Source organism: Carassius auratus, chromosome 5 (assembly GCF_003368295.1).
Source record: "Carassius auratus strain Wakin chromosome 5, ASM336829v1, whole genome shotgun sequence".
Classification (NCBI taxonomy): domain Eukaryota; kingdom Metazoa; phylum Chordata; class Actinopteri; order Cypriniformes; family Cyprinidae; genus Carassius; species Carassius auratus.
Window position 1 is genome coordinate 21,717,824 of NC_039247.1, and position 17,933 is coordinate 21,735,756.

The window sequence follows — 17,933 nt, forward strand, 5'->3', positions numbered from 1 at the left end:
GAGCATGTCCTTTACTCTGCAAACTGGCTCGGCGTCTGAAATTAAAGATACAGTAATATAATGTGAAATACGTCTACTGTGTGTTTTATGCATAGGTTTCTCCGAAGAAAACATGCTCATGTTTTCTTCGGAGGCGGTCATGACGGCGCTGACGCAAGACGTACAGACGTGCAGTGATGCGAATTTCGGATCAATTCACTGACTCGGATCTTTGAATCTCGCTCGGCTTAAATGAACGAGTCCTTTTTCAAGTCATTTCGTTCATGTCAGCAGAGTATAAATAAAATGTTACATGTTTCAGAACGAATGACTCGGGAGGTGAACTAATCATTTTTGTTTCCTGTTCTGATGTCAACGCAAAATGAACGAATTCCGCGCTGAGACAACTCGTAGTTCCTGAGTCATATTAAAGAATCATTCAAAAAGAACGAATCGTTCAAGAACGACCCATGTCACCCATCACTATTAATGGTCGCAATAAACGGTAGGGGACGTACGTTTCCCGTTTCAATTACATTCGAGTAACTTCTGTTATTCGTTCATTTCTTCACTGAACACAAAGAAAAGTTTAGCAAGAGTACATTGCTATTACAGTTTTTTTTTATGCAACTTAATTCTTTGAAATATCTGTAAGAGTAGGAGTAGTTAGTAGCTTAAGTGTGAACAGATGTACTTACAGAAAGTATAAAAATTTCAATGAAACTACCATTGATTTTTGGAAAGGAACTTTGGTAGTACATTGGAAGTACCATGGTTGGTATGTAGTAAATTAATATGACATTTCCATCTGATGCCATGGTACTGCCACAATATTGTTTGTAGGTAATTTTAGCATATGAATATGTTTATCATGTACTGATATTACTATCTGACCATATCACAGCACCAAGGGAAATTTTTCATGACATATCACCATGCATTTGATTTATATGGTTTATTTACTTATTTGTCACTGTTTACAAAAACATCAACAATAGAGACATAAACTAAATGCATACTGGAATATATATAGCTGGCTTGAGGACATAAACAAAATGTCATACACATAGCTTATAACAGGTTCTGGCCTAAGCAGGAATGAACAGAGCATTTGTTTAAACAAGTATCCGAATGCCTGTGACCATTTTTAACAGATTCAAGTTGAGATTTAACACGTCGCTTCAGTTGGCCTCATGTATGCTGACTCTCTTGCATGTGTTCTCAGTGCAGCGCTCCAGAATGAGCTGAGGACTGGGCCGAGGAGGAATGACGGGAACACTTTCATCCTGATCTTCTGCTTGAGGAGAGCCTGAGTTTGCAATGTTATCTACAGAAACAGAAACAGAATACATTTTAAGCAACAAAACAAAAACAAAAATTATCCTGCTCTGTGAAAAAAACATAGATATGGAGAATGCACACCTCTGTTTGTCTTCCTCTCCTGCAGTGGAGATCGTGTCCCATTCCTGGATTGGGAGTTCAGTTTTCCTCGCTGCTGTAAGTACCTTCGGCTCTGTCTTCGATAGGTGTCCTGAGTGATTCGCTGGCGTCCCTTAGCATGGATGCTCTGGGCGTTGCGTATGGTAGACCTGTTGGCCAAAATAAATAGGAGAAAAACAAAACGTTTGAATCTGATATTTTCTAATTGGGATCAATCGAAGTGTTCAGTCATTGTTAACTCAATATGTGCTGCGCTTCGTAGACACATTGCTCTATACCTTCTTGGTGGTGGTGTTGCTCTTCTGACCACGTCCTTCTCCGCATCCACCTCTTTCCTCTCTCCAGTCCTGCACAGGAATATGGATGGGTAGAAGCCCGTATCTTCTCCTTTCCTGTATAAGACATTTGGGAATCTGATTTGATTATGACTCATCAAATGACTGCAAGCATTTCGATTGTTTCAAAACACCATCGGGTTCAATTTAGAGAGGATGACTCATACCTGACCACCCACCACCCATCAAGAAGTTTATGGATGACCTCGATCGTCTCTCCTGGCTCGAGAGTCAACTCATCCTCTTCCACAGCTTTATACCCTTTAGTGGTTTTGTAGAGCTCTCCTGGTGTGGGTAAATATCATCAGTACAATCCGAACAGCATAATTAATAACTCCCTAGATAGTGTTGTGCATCTCGTATCAGTGGCAGTATGGCAATACACACTGACCTGTGTAATTAGGCTCTGGTTCGTCTGAATCATCTGCTCCATCCAGAGGCTCTAAGTATGAAGCTGGCACCCAGCCTCTCCTGGACTCCCACTGACAAAACCACCAGCCTGTAAACATCAGATCACACCACACATCAGACCTGCTTTACCCTTTACTGATATTCCAGAATCTGTGGAAAGAGAGCTAAGGGAGTCTGAGTGGTTGTGCAATTCAAGATTGTTCTTACAATTCAACATGTATTATCTGTAAATCATGTAATGTATCATGTAAATAACTGTTTTATTATATAAAAGTGTTATCAACATCATAATTTTATCATAATCAATGTTGAAAACAGTAGTGTTGCTTAATGATCGTATTTGATGAATAGAAAGTTTAACATTGTAATTTAATTTAAATAAATACTTTGTAACAAATATTTAGTATAAATGTATTTACTGTCACTTTTGATCAAATTATTCTATACATTTCTTTATATAGTAATGCATATAGTAATTATATATTATTGTATATAATTTACAATTAAATTTGGATTGTATTTAATTAAAACAATGATATTTTGCATTACAATTATTAATAATAGATTAAATAATTTTTGAATGCAGCCACATTTCACTTCCTGCTCACCATTTGGGCTTTTTTCCACAATGTCCACCATGTCTCCCATCTTTAGAGAGAGCTCATACTTTGAGCTCTTGCTGTAGTCTGCGATCACTCTGTAGCTTTCGAGCATGATGGGCCCGGTGATTTCTGCACAAAGAACACCAGCTATAAAATCCTGCTGGGAAATAGCATAAGGCATTTGCGGATAGATTGTATCAAAGGGAGAATTTGTTCTTACCTGATGTGGTGTTGCCCCGTGCTCTGTTTGTGGACATAATGAAGGTCTCATTTCTTTTGTATCTACAGAAAGACAAAAGTAAAACATCATGATTCTTGTAAATATTGTATTCTTTAGCAAAAAGCACAGTTGAAGTTTTTTATTATTATTTTTGGGCTTGCTAATTTATGTAGGGGCATGATCTGTGAACATCATATGCAGGATTTGAACATGGATTGTTATAACGACTATGGCTCAAAGCATCTGAGCATGTGCATAACCAAAAAGCCACAGCCCCAGCTAACTTTAACCAGACAGACTTACGGGTGCGGTGCTGGTGGAGTTTCATCTTCAGCCCGCATTTTGAAGAAGTCACATACAAGGTGACAGCGGGAGATCTTCGGAGGCAGGTTGAGAAGAGAATGAAAGTATTCGGCAAGAGTCACCTGCCTCGTCTCTGTCGTCTTCTGATTGTCAAGCCATTTGGGAGCTGAGAGAGATTAATGACAGTTTGTGAGCTGGAACATGACACTTTTATTGTCTTAATGCAGGCAACTTTATAGTATTGTTGTGATGTGCAAACTATTTTGACTTTATGATTCCAATATTTATTTTGCCTGCTATAACGGAGTACATTTGAATGGCTGCATTTGACATATTTCGTAATTCTTTTCATTTCACTTTTATTATATATGTTTGTATATTATATAAACTACCACTACACCGCACTACACACTGAGTTTTGTCACAAGTGTGAGAAATCCTTCTCTCTACTTGCAGACAACTCTGTGGTATGGTCATGTTGCACAAACTCTTGTGACCCCATGGTTACAATATCTCTTTAACTTGCATGCAAGCCTGGAAAGTCCAAAGAAAACACTTATCAGCAAGTCCCAATATCAGAAAATAATTTGCAGAACTGAAACTCAAACTCAAAAAACCCCAAAACAAGAAGGCATGGTATGCAAATAGAATAGATTTAACATTATGTGCCATGTACCTTTTATGACTTCTCAGTTAATAAACTGATATGCTTGACAATAAGCAGATGTTTCCTCTTCACACAGGACCACTGAGAACCAAAAGCTTTTTCTGTATTGTCTGAACAATGAAACTATCACATTACGTCGACTCATGTATTGCTTGACGTAAGTCTGTAGATCCTGTTAACTTCGCAAATCGTTTAGGATATGTGGTTTTGTTCTTTCTGAAAGTGGATCAAATGATCTGAAGATCTGTGCTTTAGTCACACAAGAATTTACCTGGTAATGTGGGAATGATTCTGTCATTGCCGTCAATGTCTCCTGCCTCAATTGGGAACATTTCCTTCAAAGCTTTCTGTAAAAAAGAAATTATATATATATATATATATATATATATATATATATATATATATATATATATATATATATATTCATTTATGTTGCAGTCTGATTTTAGGCTATGTTTTTTTAATACAAATATGACAGCGTGATTAGAAATATAGGAAAGGCTTGCAGTAATGAAAATGAAATCAGCTAGGGAAAGGAAAGTGCAACACTTTACTATACTTTCAATCGTAGAGAACTGAAAACGAGACTTACATGAAATGTATGGATTTCTGGATAGCGTCTGTACACCAGCTTTTCAGATTGATCACTCCACTTAACCATGAGCATGTACACCTTTAGTACAGGAAATGAAATTGAAACGATTGTATTGTTCTATACCTAAAAACATTCCTTGTTTAATGTGTATACTGTACAGTATCCTTATCTTGCTATTTCACCATTTTTAGAGTAGCTTACTTACATAGTGCTGGCTGGGGAAGAATCGTTTCTCGAAGCCTAACAGTTCCACGTGTCTCACGTACGATTCAGCCATCCTGCACGACACAGCTGAAGGGATGTTAAGAGAGTGTGCTTGGCTCTTATGATCACCTGTGGTTTATGGAGATTTTATAGACTATTACAGTGGGAGGCGCAACCACTCGAGCACTTCCTATTCCCCTCATGGCCATCGCAACCTGATGATGAAATACAGATAGGAGACTCCAGAATTAGTTATGTGTGTAACATTTGACTTTAAGTGTATTTCACTTTATTTCTGTGTGATAATTAACATATTTTGGCTGATAAAGAATATACTGCCACTGCAAACTATTTTGCATGATACACAATAGTAAATATTTCAATTGATAAATATGAAGGAAAATAGTAAATTACTTTAATCGGTCAACCAATCAAAGGAAATTAAGAAAGAAACTAGACAGATAATGAGTAAAGACCAACAAGCCCAGCCTAAGAACAATTATAAAACAATTTAGGAGCCATCTTTAAATGCAGGAAGACAAACATAAAGACTTTGCAGGTATACAGTGAACACATGTTCAGCAGAAGAAAGAAACTTTGGAACAACTTGAAGGTGAGTAAATGATGACAAAAAGTTCATTTTTGGGTGAACTATCCCTTTAAAATGATTGTTAAAGACAGATCTATAAATATGTATATATTTCAACATATTATGTTTTAAAGAGAGCTGGAAAAACCTCTTCAAATATGTCATTGTTTAGTTTTTTCATAGTTTAGGTCATTGTTGGCCTACAGTTAAGGCAGGCATTTTCTATGAACAGTTCCTCACGTTCACATCTTTGTCTTTAGAGGTACTTGTTTAGCAAAAAAGAGAAGGAAGGTACTGTAAAAACAAACACTTTTTCAAGCTGTCGACTTATTTCCTCTTTTTGATCATCAAATTGCTTTGTAGTTAGATATCACTGAATATTGCTGGAAACAGGCTGTTATGTTGAAACACCACAATACTTCCTAAATCAGTTTATAAAAGCTTCATAACCATTTTCACATTTACTTTCTTATAGTGTCAGAGTTTCTCAAGCTAGAAGATTTCACAGGGGATTTTGGAAGATCTGTGATGACATGTAACCACAAACCATAAAATGCAAAGAAGTTGCTGTTTTCAAAAATATTCAAATATTATAATAGAGTTTTAGAAACCTTTCATACATTTTTATTTTGCTTCAGTATAGTATATATAAATATTTATTATGAATTAACATATTGTATTTTATATAACATTTGTTTCTAAAAATGCAGTCATTTTAAGTTATTTTCAGCTTTTGAGGTTGAAAATACAAGGCATATATATAAAAAAGAAACAAAATTAAAAAAATTCATCAATATAAAAACTGCTAATCATTAACACTTTTGTGAAGATTCCTTGTAAATCATGCAAAAGGTAGTGACATTTTTCAAAAGGCGTTACCACATAAATATAATTATAAATTAAATATAATTATAAAAAAGTGAAGATTTTAGTAATTTTTGAAGTCCCATCAAATGTGGAAGTTGTGAAAGTCTCGTGGTCTGCATGATTTCTTTTTGACATTGTCCCACATAAACACCAACACTTCTTTTGCTTTTTTTGATTGATGTCTGGACTGTTTGTCTTCTAACTTCTCGTTTCCCTATCTCCCATGCATTTTCCTTGTGACTTTGTGTGGGTGATAACATCACTTTGTTGATTTTAGGCTGTCATCAGAGATCATTTCGAATCATTTTCGGACAAAAACTCAATATTATTTTATTTATACAGTCTCCTCCTGATACAATGTGGCAGCTGAGTAACTTTATAACTATTAACTATGGAAACAGGTGAATCAAGAAAACAAACGGTGAGATTGTGTAGCAAATATCTCACTGCTTTAGTCTTTCCCAGACAAGACACTGTAACTAGACAGTGCTTGTATTGCAACTTTTGACTGATTACTGTGAAGAATGAGTAATAACCTCTAAGAACTGCTTGCATTGAGGACTGATTTGCTTTAATGACTAAATAGAAAAGTAATCTCAGTTATCTAATTTCTTCAAAGGACAGTTTCTGAATTGCCAAATCACAGTTTATATTTTACTCACAGAATTGCAAAAGGTGTGACTCAACGAACTGCAAAAAGTGTGAATCATGTTAGTAAAAGACACTAATACTTATTGGTAGTATCCTTATAGCAGTTTCTTAATCTTCTGACAAAAGACTTCTCTTCCTTCCACAGACAGTCTCTATGTAACACACAAATATCTTGCAGGAAGTATCTTGAGTTCCTTTTTCAAACACAACGAATCAAAAGAAGACATTCTGACTATATTGTATAAAATAGTATGTATTATGTTACAGTTTATGGCACACACTCACACTATTCTTGAATCTTCTACAGAGCAGCATGGTGGGGGGTCACAAGTTCACTGAAGAGCAAGGAACTGTGACAGAGTCAAGAACCTATGCATGCAACACTTTCTCCAATATATCAGCATTACACCAGCCAAGTCAAGCTACTGGGATGTGCATCTACATGTTATTATGTATTTTACAGAGAATTTTGGAGATGGATGCCCATGCTTTCATCCATGAATACATTTATGTGGATGAGGTGGGCTTCAATCTCAGCAAAACCGGAAGAAGCGGAAGAAATGTCATTGGACAGAGGGCAATTGTCAATTTCCCTGCAGCATGGCGGAAACATTACAATGTTTGCTGCAATTACACAGAATGGTGTCCTGCAGCATCATGCCAGACTTGGTCCCTATAACACTGATCACATCATACGTTTTCTGGATGCTGTTTGTGATATACTTGTTCAAGGTCTACAGAATGAAGACCATCATCTGGTATAATGTCAGCTTTCATCGTGCCCATCAAGTCCAAAACTGGTTTGTTACTCATTCCCATTGTTCTGTTGTCTACCTGCCTCCATACTGACCCTTTCTAAACCCTATGGAGGAATTTTTTCTCCACATGGTGCTGGAAAGTGTATGATCATCATCCTTATGTCAACGTGACACTTCTCCAGACAATGAAAGAGGCATGTGGAGTTACTGATGCTGCCTCCATCCAAGGTTGGATACGCCATACAAGGAGGTTCATTTTTCAATATCTCTCTGACAATTACTTTCGATCTTGTACGGAAATGTCCATGAGCTCGTGAAAGAAGAGCTTTAGGTTTTGAATTACTGTGTACAATGCTGAATTGCTTTGGCAATATATTTGTCATGCCAATAATAAAGCACCTAAACTGTGCAACTCTGTGTGTGTGTGTGTGTGTGTGTGTGTGTGAGAGAGAGAGAGAGAGAGAGAGAGAGAGAGAGACCCATGACTGAGAGGATACCCAGTTACAATTCAAAAGTTAAAGTTAAATTATAGACATATTAAGAATGAACTTATTGTTGAGACTGTTGGCCATCTATAGTCACAAATAATAAGTTCAGCATAAACTGGTTACAATAAAGAAAAGTAAAGGTTGACATATTGGTATCTGTGTTGAAATCTATAAAATATAGGCTATGTTCAGAGAAAGCGTTCTTTTCATAATTTATCTACGGCTCCTCGTTGCCCTCCAGCGGTCTTCACTCGACACTGCACTGAAGAGCTGACGTCTAATGCGCATGCGCAGTGCAATGTGCGTCCATTAGCAGCGTCGCTACTCGTTTTCAAACAGGATGAACGCGCCACCGGCATTCGAGTCCTTTTTGCTATTTGAAGGAGAAAAGAAGTAAGTGCAATACAACGCAGTCTTTAATAGTAACTGATACTAACTGAACTGACTAAAACCTGTAATGAAAGAAATTCATTTAGGTGGTATTCGAGAGTTAGAAGTGTTTAGCTTGTTGGCTAACGACAAGCAGTGTGCATTACAAGCATTACACGACTTAATTGATACTGCCCTTTAACTTAACAAATACTTCACTGCGCATTTATTTTACAAGCTATACACTAGACTTGAATATATATATATATATAATTCTCTCTTTCTCTACACACACACACACATACAAATGTAAATACATTGTTTATGATTCATAAACAAGCGGTTATGGACCTGGTACCGCCGTGACATTTTTAGTATCATGTAAATAACTATAGTGTATGTATAAAAGTATCACCATCACTGTCCCATAACAGTACAGTTTGTAAAGGGAAGTAACAGCATAATATTACTGTTCAACTTCTTTTTGTTTTTTACAGGATCACAATAGTTAAAGACACCAAGGTGCCAAATGCATGTCTGTTCACTCTGAATAAAGAGGATCACACACTGGGGAACATCATCCGGTCGTAAGTGCACAAGCATCCGATGGCCAAATGACTCGTATATGTTGTGATTACAGAGTTGGTTTTTCTATTCATCCTATGACATGTTTCCATAAGACAACTGCTGAAGGACCCTCAGGTGCTGTTTGCTGGATATAAGGTTCCTCATCCTCTGGAGCACAAGATAGTGATCCGTGTTCAGACGACACCAGACTACAGTCCCCAGGAAGCCTTCACGAATGCCATCACTGATCTGATCAGTGAACTGTCCCTGCTGGAAGAGCGATTCAGGGTGTGTGTCATATACATAGTCTGTTTCAGTTCAGCAAGGGATGACAAGATTTGATTTATAAGTGAAATTTGCTAGGCCAAGCATCACTATTATTATTGCTAATACGTACAGTAAGGGATTTAAACAACCTATAACTAAGTTGGGAACTTCAGTGAGTAAGGCCTGTTATATTCGGTGGGATAATGTTATGTTCATGGGATAATTTTATGTTCATATCAACAATACACCATATTGATTTTTTTTTTTTTTTTTTTTACTATTTTCCATTGCACTGAGAATAAAGCTAAATATTTAGCTTTATAATATTAGAGGGCACATGTTGTGAATTAGGCATTTGAAGTTTCATAAGTCGTCTCCTGTTTGTGTAAGTACAAATGATCCACACGGAGAACTGTCGTGTGAAGGAGTCTGGATTTTATATTCCAGAAACTGATGTGGCTTTTTTCATTTTAGGTTGCCATCAAAGACAAGCAAGAGGGAATAGAATGAAGACCATCACACTCCATTGGATGACAGCTAAGCTAAGACACAATGGACTCTTGAACTGGGTCTCTGTGATGGGCTTCAATACGCCTATTGATTTATTTTCATTAAATATTATGAGGTCAGTTGACAAGCTCTCATAATAAATAGTAAAAGAGATTTTGAACAGCCTCTAACAACACTGAGGTTAGGTCTATGGACTTCTTCCTCCAATTTTGGTTTTCTAACAGAGGATGTTGGTATAATGAAACAATGAAATCTTCAACATTCTTCAAGAATATTTCACCGCACACTTAATTTATGTACAAGGAAATAATTTCCTCTTCAGTGTACCACTTAATTGGGATGTTTTTTTTTTTTTGTTGTGTGTTTTGTTTTTTAATAAATGTTTTTTTTTAATTGAAATACATTAACTTGTATTTATTTGAATCTTAACATTGTGGCTTTATTGTTTCATGGGTTTGTGAAGCTCGTGGATTTCAATATGGGAACTATTTAGGATCTTCATGGGGGAGGATACGCATTAAAGTGATGCACAAATGTAGCTTAAACTCCACTGGACAGATGTAGGGTATTAACTGTGGTTGAAAAGGAATAAGATCATGTTTGAGGTGCGAAGCGTTGGAGCCTGAACAACATTTACTTCAGAAGAATGAGCTGGTGATTCAACAACAATATGAAAAGCACTCGTCTTGACATGGATTTTGAGCTTAAATGAGCTGACTATACTGTCGCCATCATAGCATTTGAATAGGGTCCTCCATAAAATGAAATCTGATTAAGCTTTTTCTTTTTGCCCAGACTATTGTGTTAACATGTTAAACACACTACCGTTAAAAAAAGTGTTTCCAGTTAAAATTGTTCGTGAAATAATTATTTCATGCTCACCAAGCTATATTGGAAATTTGCCCATTAGTTGAAAACTATATTTTATGAATATATATGGTAACTGGACCTTCAGATTTTCTCACTGCAGTGCCACACTCAAAATGGCGGAATGGTGGCGCCAAAACCAAACTTTACGTCAAAATCGGTCAAAGTTCATTTGTATTTTCCCGGGAAAACGTTATGCCGTTCTAATCCACGTGACTGCGAGTACTGAATATTTAAAGATCTCTTGCCCCGCATGTACATTAGAGGTAAGCTGTGTAAACAAACTTTGATTTAATAAACCTAAATGCAACTGTACAATGAACATGCGGTTACGAATTTAGCAGCCAATTGTCTTAACCAATTAATAAATACGTAACGTTATTAAGAAAATGATCCCAACGTTTAAATATCTTCATCGTTGTGCTTTCAAAATTGCGTTTAGCGTCATTTTACTTCTTTATTAATGTACAAATTGGTTTCGGATTTATAACCACACATTTTCTTTGTTTATTTAGCCCTTTCCAGTATTTACAGGATGCAAATTATGTTTCTCTCTAGTCTCTACAAAAGTTTCAGGGCGATCTCCTGTGTTTAGAGCCCCTATAGGGCGTGAATTTACCAATTGTCCTGTATCATTACATAACAAAACCAGGTGCATTGTGGATCTGACACCTAAACATCCAATAGCAAGAGTTTTAGTACGTCTCTGAAACCTGTTGTCGACACAGCCCACCTTTATAAAAGCCCTGATTAGACACAATACTCACACTTTCACAGTCATGGAGAAGATAACAGAGAAGATACTGCTGGAGAAAAGCTCTCCAAAGACCAACAAGTTGGAACAGATCAAGATCCTCAAGTAAGAAAGTCATTTGTGTGTGTCCTAGGCATGATGTTATGGTTTTAAAGAATAGAAAACACTATTTTAATGCCCTTATGTTTAAAAACTGAATTGCTTTTAATGTTGCTCTAATATATACTCATGTAATCTCTGTTCTGCACAGTCTCTCACGCATGGGACTGAAGAGCGAGGATCTGCCTGTGCCTCTGCTATCTAAACTGTGTAGTCTGGAGCAGTTGGATTTGTCTGGGAACATGCTGCAGGAGATTCCTAAAGGCCTCCATCTGCCCTCTCTGAAGATCCTTAACTGCTCAAACAATGATCTGGAGGATGTAGTGTCACTGGAAGCCCTGAGAAACATAGAGGAACTCCGACTAGAGGACAACCTCTACCTCACAGTGAGAATCATGCTCTGAAATTCAATCCTCACATTGTCAAAAATCAAGTTCAAGTTTCATCAATAGTATCTTCAGTGGCATTTTAGACACTGTGGGTCATGTTGTGTCTATGAATTGTTTTTAGGTCAATGATGAACACAAAGTGATCTTCCTGTTACCTAAACTGAGAATGTTCAATGGGAAGGATATTAGCTCCACGGCGCATCATATCCGCCACGGCAGCACCGAGATCCTCGGGAAGAGGGTGAGAACTGACTGTTCCTCTTGTCACTTTCAACCCTTGACCACAGCGAAAACCGTTTGTCTCTGCCATGTTTCTTAAATCTGCTTTTTTTGGTACCGTTTAGGTGATTGGTGTGTGGGAACGAAGCTTCAGTCTCCCTGATCCCATTACAGCACAAAGTCTGGCTGCTGTTGAGAAGCGCTTTATTGCTGCCTGTGCCCAAATCAAATATGGTCCAAATTCCTTGAGTGAATACACAAAGTGGAGGGTGGGTACTCTAGCGTGAATAGTGTGTATGATATAGATTTTGCATTCATAGAGCTTCTAAAATGTTCTGACTTCACTCAGAGGATCATTTGTCCTTTATTTTGGCTCAATTTCTAAATTGCCTAATGGGTTTACGCTTTATTTTCCTATTGACATGCTCTCTACAGTTCTCATATTATATATGTATATGTGTTTGAATTCCTTTGACCGTTCTCTGTAGATCCCATCTTGGACTCCATGATTGGTCGCTTTATGTCAGTGTCAATGCCAGCACACTTTTGGTCTACTACAGCAAGTTTGAAAACATAGTCAAAACCCTGACATTTTAGGCAATTTAGAAAACCTGGCCAGCACATGTCCAGGAAAAATATGTATGAAAAGATATATGATCACCTTACTTAAATTTGCTTGCATTTCACCTCATTCCTTTTTTTTAGGTTGAAATGATTGCAAAGGAATATTTGAAGTCACTGACATGCAGTGAAGAAGAAGAAGGAGGTAAAGTCACAGACACAACTCCAACAAAGGAAAATGAGGTAAAGCCATCAGCATAATTTTGTTTAGTGACATATTTGATACATCAGGCTTGTGTGGTTCATTATAGTGTGATTATAAGAGAACGTGGAGCTTTTAACTTTTTAATTTTGTTCAGTGGTCAAAACTGAGAAAAACTTTGGTGCAGTTTCTGAATATACATTATGTCCAAAAAGCATGATCAAATTCTGCTATCTTGTAGTGAAAATCAATGATTTTTAGATTTATACTAAAAGGCCATACAAAAGTATAACATTTAAATCAGACGACAGAAAGCATACAGAAGATTGTGTATAACAGGTTGTCAAGCTAAGTTTAGAAATTTGCATGAGACAGTAGGCTTGATATGGCTAAAATACTTTCTTCCATCCTGACTTAAGGATGTATCAAGGGCACCTTTTAAAAACGTTTGTGACTCTAATTGCATTAAATAATTATTTTTTTTAAACAACACAGACTCGCACAGAGAGAAAAACTCGTGATCTTGGTGGTAACAGTATCACAAGTCCTCAGAAAAGAACCAGAAACAACTCTGAGGTGGCAGCAGAGGCCAGTCCACGAAAGTCGAGTCGCCTGGCGAGCGCAGCTCCAGTTGAGGCTAGTCCACGAAAATCCACGCGTGTGACAAGTACTCCACAGAAAGCTGGCCCTATAATGTCCAGCCCGAGAAAGCACACCAGAATGACCAATGCAGGCACCCCAGAGGGGAGTCCAAGGAAATCAAGCCGTCTAGAAAATGCTGGCAAAACTGAAAGCCCCAGGAAGGCAGCAAAGTCAGTCATATCTACGCCCACATCAAGACCAGCTAAAGATGAGACCCCGAGGAAAACAGCTAAAGATCAGACCACAAGTCAACAGAGCAAACTGAAAACTGCCAAAACAGAAAACAACACTCCTCGGAAAACTGCCAGTGCCAAACTCAAAGTTCCTCAGGTGAGTCAAAGACATGACGCTTTTTTTTTTGTCGAATCAGAAATATATTGACAATGCATACAGTTACTTGAATATACATCTATGACAAAATAACGAAAAACTAACTATATTCATTTTCATTTTTATATTTTTTTGGAGACATGAAATTAAAAAGTCAATAAAAAAGGCTCAGTAAGTAGGTTGGCATAATCTGATATTGTTATCTGAGTAAAGATAAAAATCATTAATTTCAGAAAAAACTTTTCTGAAACTTTTTGACCATTAATGAACATTCTGACTAAGGTTTGTGTCTAAACAATTAGCTTATTGTGCCAGACTATTGTATTTGCTTGTGAATTGTCACTGAATCACTCTTAAGTTGTGGATTCCTGCTGTTGCTTTTGTTGTATTTGTATTCAGTTTTCTGTTGATTGCTCGTTGCTCAGTCATTAGCAGATCGTTAATGGGCGTCTCTCTCCCTTCGGTTACAGGAGCCGGTGAGTCTGCAGCCGGTGCATGTCTTGCAGTGTCACAGTCGACAGGACAGTCCTGAGGACTTCAGCACTCAGCTTTGGGCCTGTGCCTTTGAGCCCCCGCGGGAATGTAGCGGTGGGTCTCGGACAGTTGCCACATGTGGAGGAGAGACTTTGTGTGTGATTGACTGCGAGTCAGGACACGTGCTGAAGAAATACAAGGTTCCTGGTGAGGTGAGTGCAGAGAAGTTCTGAACCATATCTCTGACCACCAGGTGGCTTAGTTGTGTTGGCCAATCAGTTTTCTGTATCACATAAATGATGCATGCAATGTACTGGATATTCAGATTTCTGCTGTGCACATGTACCTCTACATGCATCTAATGAAAAGATTCCATATGGATTGAATACCTAGATGACCTAACAAAACCAATATTGATTTTTATTTTATTTTAACACAGCATATTTTATAATGTAATTTATTTTGTTTTTAAAAATATTAGTAAAACTGATTATTCGATTGGTCAATTTAATATTACTGGTAGTTGACATATTTGCATATTAAATATTACTGGAAGTTTTTTCGAATAACTTTGTGGCACCACAACAGCTAAAATGTTTGCATAGTGCCTACTTTTTTTCCATATACTATTTAAAAAAAAAAAAAAACACAATGTGTATTATGTACTGTATGTAGTGAGATTCCATTCTGTGTGTGTTCTGTTACGAACATAGCTTCTGATGCCACACAATCCAGTGGCCTGCTCTGCAAGAGTTAAAAGCAAACAGGCTGCCTTTGACTGGCATCCAGTGGATGTAAATTGAATGTTACATCCCCTGTTGTCTTGTAGGAGTTCTTCTCAATAGCATGGTCCACGGTGCTGATGTCCAGGACTGGTGGCTCTGGCCGGCCCTGCAATATCCTGGCAGCTGGGGGTAAGAGGGGTCTGGTGAAGCTCATCCATCCCCGAGTCAACCTGGCATTTGGAGAGTTTCGTGCCAGTCGACGGGCCATTTCCATCATGCGCTTCAGTCCACGAAGCGCTAGCTTCCTCTTCAGTGAGTGAAGCAATCAGTGAACACTGTGAGACTTCAGTGGAGCTATATAGATGTAACTAACTAAAAACCTATATTTTTATTTACAGCTGGGACATATGAAAATAAGATCTTTTTGTGGGACATTGGTGGACTGGATCGTGATTACAACTTCAAAATAAGGTTATTTATTGTTCAGAATTTTTAAAAATTCATTTACAATGTGCTGCTTATTTTTTTCTTTACATTTGCATTCTTACAAACTTTTTCACTTGTATGTTTTTGCAGTAAGCTGCTAGTCCTGGAGACGGGCTCCACTCCTCTGCATCTCTCTCTGCCCCCCTCGTCTCCAGACACACACCTCCTCTCAGGCTGCGATGACGGCCTGTATATCTTTAACACCGAGCTCAGCAAAAACACGCAGAAAAGGTTTGAGTTCTTCACCAGTTCAGAAATGATCATCATCCCTCTGCCGATTTATCTGTGCGTCTTGTCAAAGAAAAAAACACTTGATTGTAATTTGCATGTTTTTGTAGAAATGAGGAGATGGAGATTGTGTTTCCAGTTTACAAGAAAAAGGACAAGAAAAACACCTACCGGACTATTGATGGACTGAGCTTCCTCTCAGATGATATAGTGGGTGAGTAAACAGGAAGAAAAATGTAAGACTTGTTGACCAAATAATATACTTAATATATAACCTAAGCTATAATGCTAATAATAATAATAGTTAGTATATATATAGTATTATATAGTGTAAAGTCTTACATGTACATTTTCATTTAAAATTGTGCCTAGTATAAAGTTAGACTTATTCTCTATGAAATTTTCTCTCAACAGATTCTTGCCTTTGTTTTGTCTGATAATGAATGTTGTAATTTTTCCCCCAGCGTCCAAGAGCCACATGCAGGGCTCTATCTACCTGTGGAGCTGGAGAGCCACGCGGGCCTCCTGGAATGGCAGAAAGAAAGAGGTGGCAGCTGTCGTTCTGGCTGAACTGCAGTGGTCCAGCACGGACATCCCATACCTGTCTCTCAGCACCTGTCCAGGTATTCATCATATGTGTCTGAAAAGTCATAAAGTAGGGCTGCACAATCAGTCGTATTTTAATTGTGATCATGATTATATAGAATACCCAAGACGTGTCACTCCTATAGTTCTTAATAGGGAAAAATTTTACTCTCGATATGGCCACTCACAATTGTGATTACCATTATTTTGCACAAGCTTTTATCTTTCCTTATCATATGGAAAAATGTAAATGTAGCACAAAAAAAAAAACTTTGAAATATGCTGACTCAGTCTAGACAGTGCTGATTAATAATGAACCAAATCACTGGTGAGATTTCTCTGCATTTATGCAGATTCAAACAGCCCAGAAATATGACTTCAGATAGGCAGAAAATCTGAAAGCAACACTGATGTGTGATTGTTTTTTATTTTTTTTCTTGTAGGATATGGTTATGTGGTGTGTGGGGATGAGCAAGGCAGGCTGTGGATGTACCATATCACAGACACCATGATGGAAAACTTCAAGAGTGGAAAAACAATCTCAGCCACTGAGGTAAGTTAACCATTGCTGCGTGAGAGATAGTGTATGTGGTAATGCAAGGTTTGGATTGGTAATCAATGATAATCTTGCATGTGGCATGTTTTCACAGTTTTATTTATTTCACTTTTTTCTGTCATGCAGAAAAGATGATAATCCACTTCAAATAATCTGACATTTTATCTCTCACTAAAATAATCCAGTTAGCTACAGGATTGAATCCAATCCTATCTTTTCAGCATGTGGACTCCAGAGGACTGGTTGCTGTTAGTGTTTGAAAACAGAGCTCCTGGATTTCATTGTCCTCTTTTGCTCTTGTTATTTCAGGTGCTGGAGTGGCCATCACCGGTTCGAGCTGGAATGGGTGCATTAGAGGGGCCATCTATTAACAGCATAGCCATGGATCCTGAGCTACATTACTTAGTTGCCCTTACTGACAAGAACATGGCTGTGGTTTGGAAGAGAGAGAGCCGATGAGCATGAAGAATTGTTCAGTTGCTGGCAGTATTTCTCCTTATTTCTTTGTATTTCTGGACTGAATTTGAATTGAGATCATGGTTTCTGTGAGGAGAGCCGTTAAAAAGGAAATCGATCCGCATACTTCACCTATTTTAAAGACGTATTGTCTCAAAGAGACAGAGGAAAAACTAAAGTAGCCATCATATAACTTTTTCTATAACACTGACTAGTTTTAGTAGGTGAAAGGCAATTGTTGTAATCTCCTTTCATAATTTTAATTCTTTCAGTGTTTTGTTTTAGTATTTTAAACATTTTCTACCAAACATATTTCAGAGACTGTCAAGATTGTTCAAAAAATGACCTCTTATGTTTTTGTTTTAATAAAATGGTGTTACGCACCATTTTCTTATTTAAATTATTTTCATTCATTCCTCACTCTTAGTTGTAAATGTGAAATGTCAACAAAATAACAAACCATATAAAACTGTGATTCTGTATGTGCTTGGTTTCATTTGTTATTCCGTTTTTGTTAATTTAGTGCAGTTTTTAGTAG

The 17,933-nt window shown here is 37.4% G+C and overlaps 3 protein-coding genes across 4 annotated transcripts; 2 read left to right on the forward strand and 1 right to left on the reverse strand.

Annotated features, from left to right (window-relative positions):
- Positions 1 to 919: 919 nt before the first annotated feature.
- Positions 920 to 4,908, reverse strand: LOC113081094 (neutrophil cytosolic factor 1). Its single transcript, XM_026253143.1, has 11 exons — positions 4,758 to 4,908; positions 4,550 to 4,630; positions 4,229 to 4,304; positions 3,291 to 3,456; positions 2,988 to 3,049; positions 2,774 to 2,896; positions 2,146 to 2,253; positions 1,922 to 2,039; positions 1,698 to 1,811; positions 1,402 to 1,568; positions 920 to 1,306 (listed from the first exon to the last, which is right to left on the reverse strand). Exons 1-11 carry the CDS (start codon positions 4,827 to 4,829, stop codon positions 1,161 to 1,163), a joined length of 1,233 nt encoding a protein of 410 aa, XP_026108928.1. The 5' UTR covers positions 4,830 to 4,908; the 3' UTR covers positions 920 to 1,160.
- A 3,457-nt stretch (positions 4,909 to 8,365) lies between these two features.
- Positions 8,366 to 10,101, forward strand: LOC113081129 (DNA-directed RNA polymerase II subunit RPB11-a). The gene is made up of 4 exons (XM_026253167.1): positions 8,366 to 8,502; positions 8,976 to 9,065; positions 9,159 to 9,333; positions 9,787 to 10,101. The coding sequence occupies exons 1-4, from the start codon at positions 8,450 to 8,452 to the stop codon at positions 9,820 to 9,822; spliced, it is 354 nt and encodes a 117-aa protein (XP_026108952.1). The 5' UTR covers positions 8,366 to 8,449; the 3' UTR covers positions 9,823 to 10,101.
- Positions 10,102 to 10,856: 755 nt separating this feature from the next.
- lrwd1 (leucine-rich repeats and WD repeat domain containing 1) lies at positions 10,857 to 17,877 on the forward strand. 2 transcript variants are annotated; one of them, XM_026253147.1, is made up of 15 exons: positions 10,857 to 10,955; positions 11,467 to 11,548; positions 11,694 to 11,928; positions 12,053 to 12,172; positions 12,276 to 12,419; positions 12,856 to 12,954; positions 13,409 to 13,885; positions 14,356 to 14,571; positions 15,189 to 15,396; positions 15,483 to 15,555; positions 15,661 to 15,801; positions 15,909 to 16,012; positions 16,263 to 16,421; positions 16,827 to 16,936; positions 17,249 to 17,877. In XM_026253147.1, exons 1-15 carry the CDS (start codon positions 10,943 to 10,945, stop codon positions 17,396 to 17,398), a joined length of 2,331 nt encoding a protein of 776 aa, XP_026108932.1. In that variant the 5' UTR covers positions 10,857 to 10,942; the 3' UTR covers positions 17,399 to 17,877. The 2 variants fall into 2 exon arrangements, with proteins under 2 accessions (XP_026108932.1, XP_026108936.1); XM_026253151.1 differs by having other exon boundaries at positions 10,885 to 10,955; positions 11,205 to 11,548.
- The last annotated feature ends 56 nt before the right edge of the window (positions 17,878 to 17,933 follow it).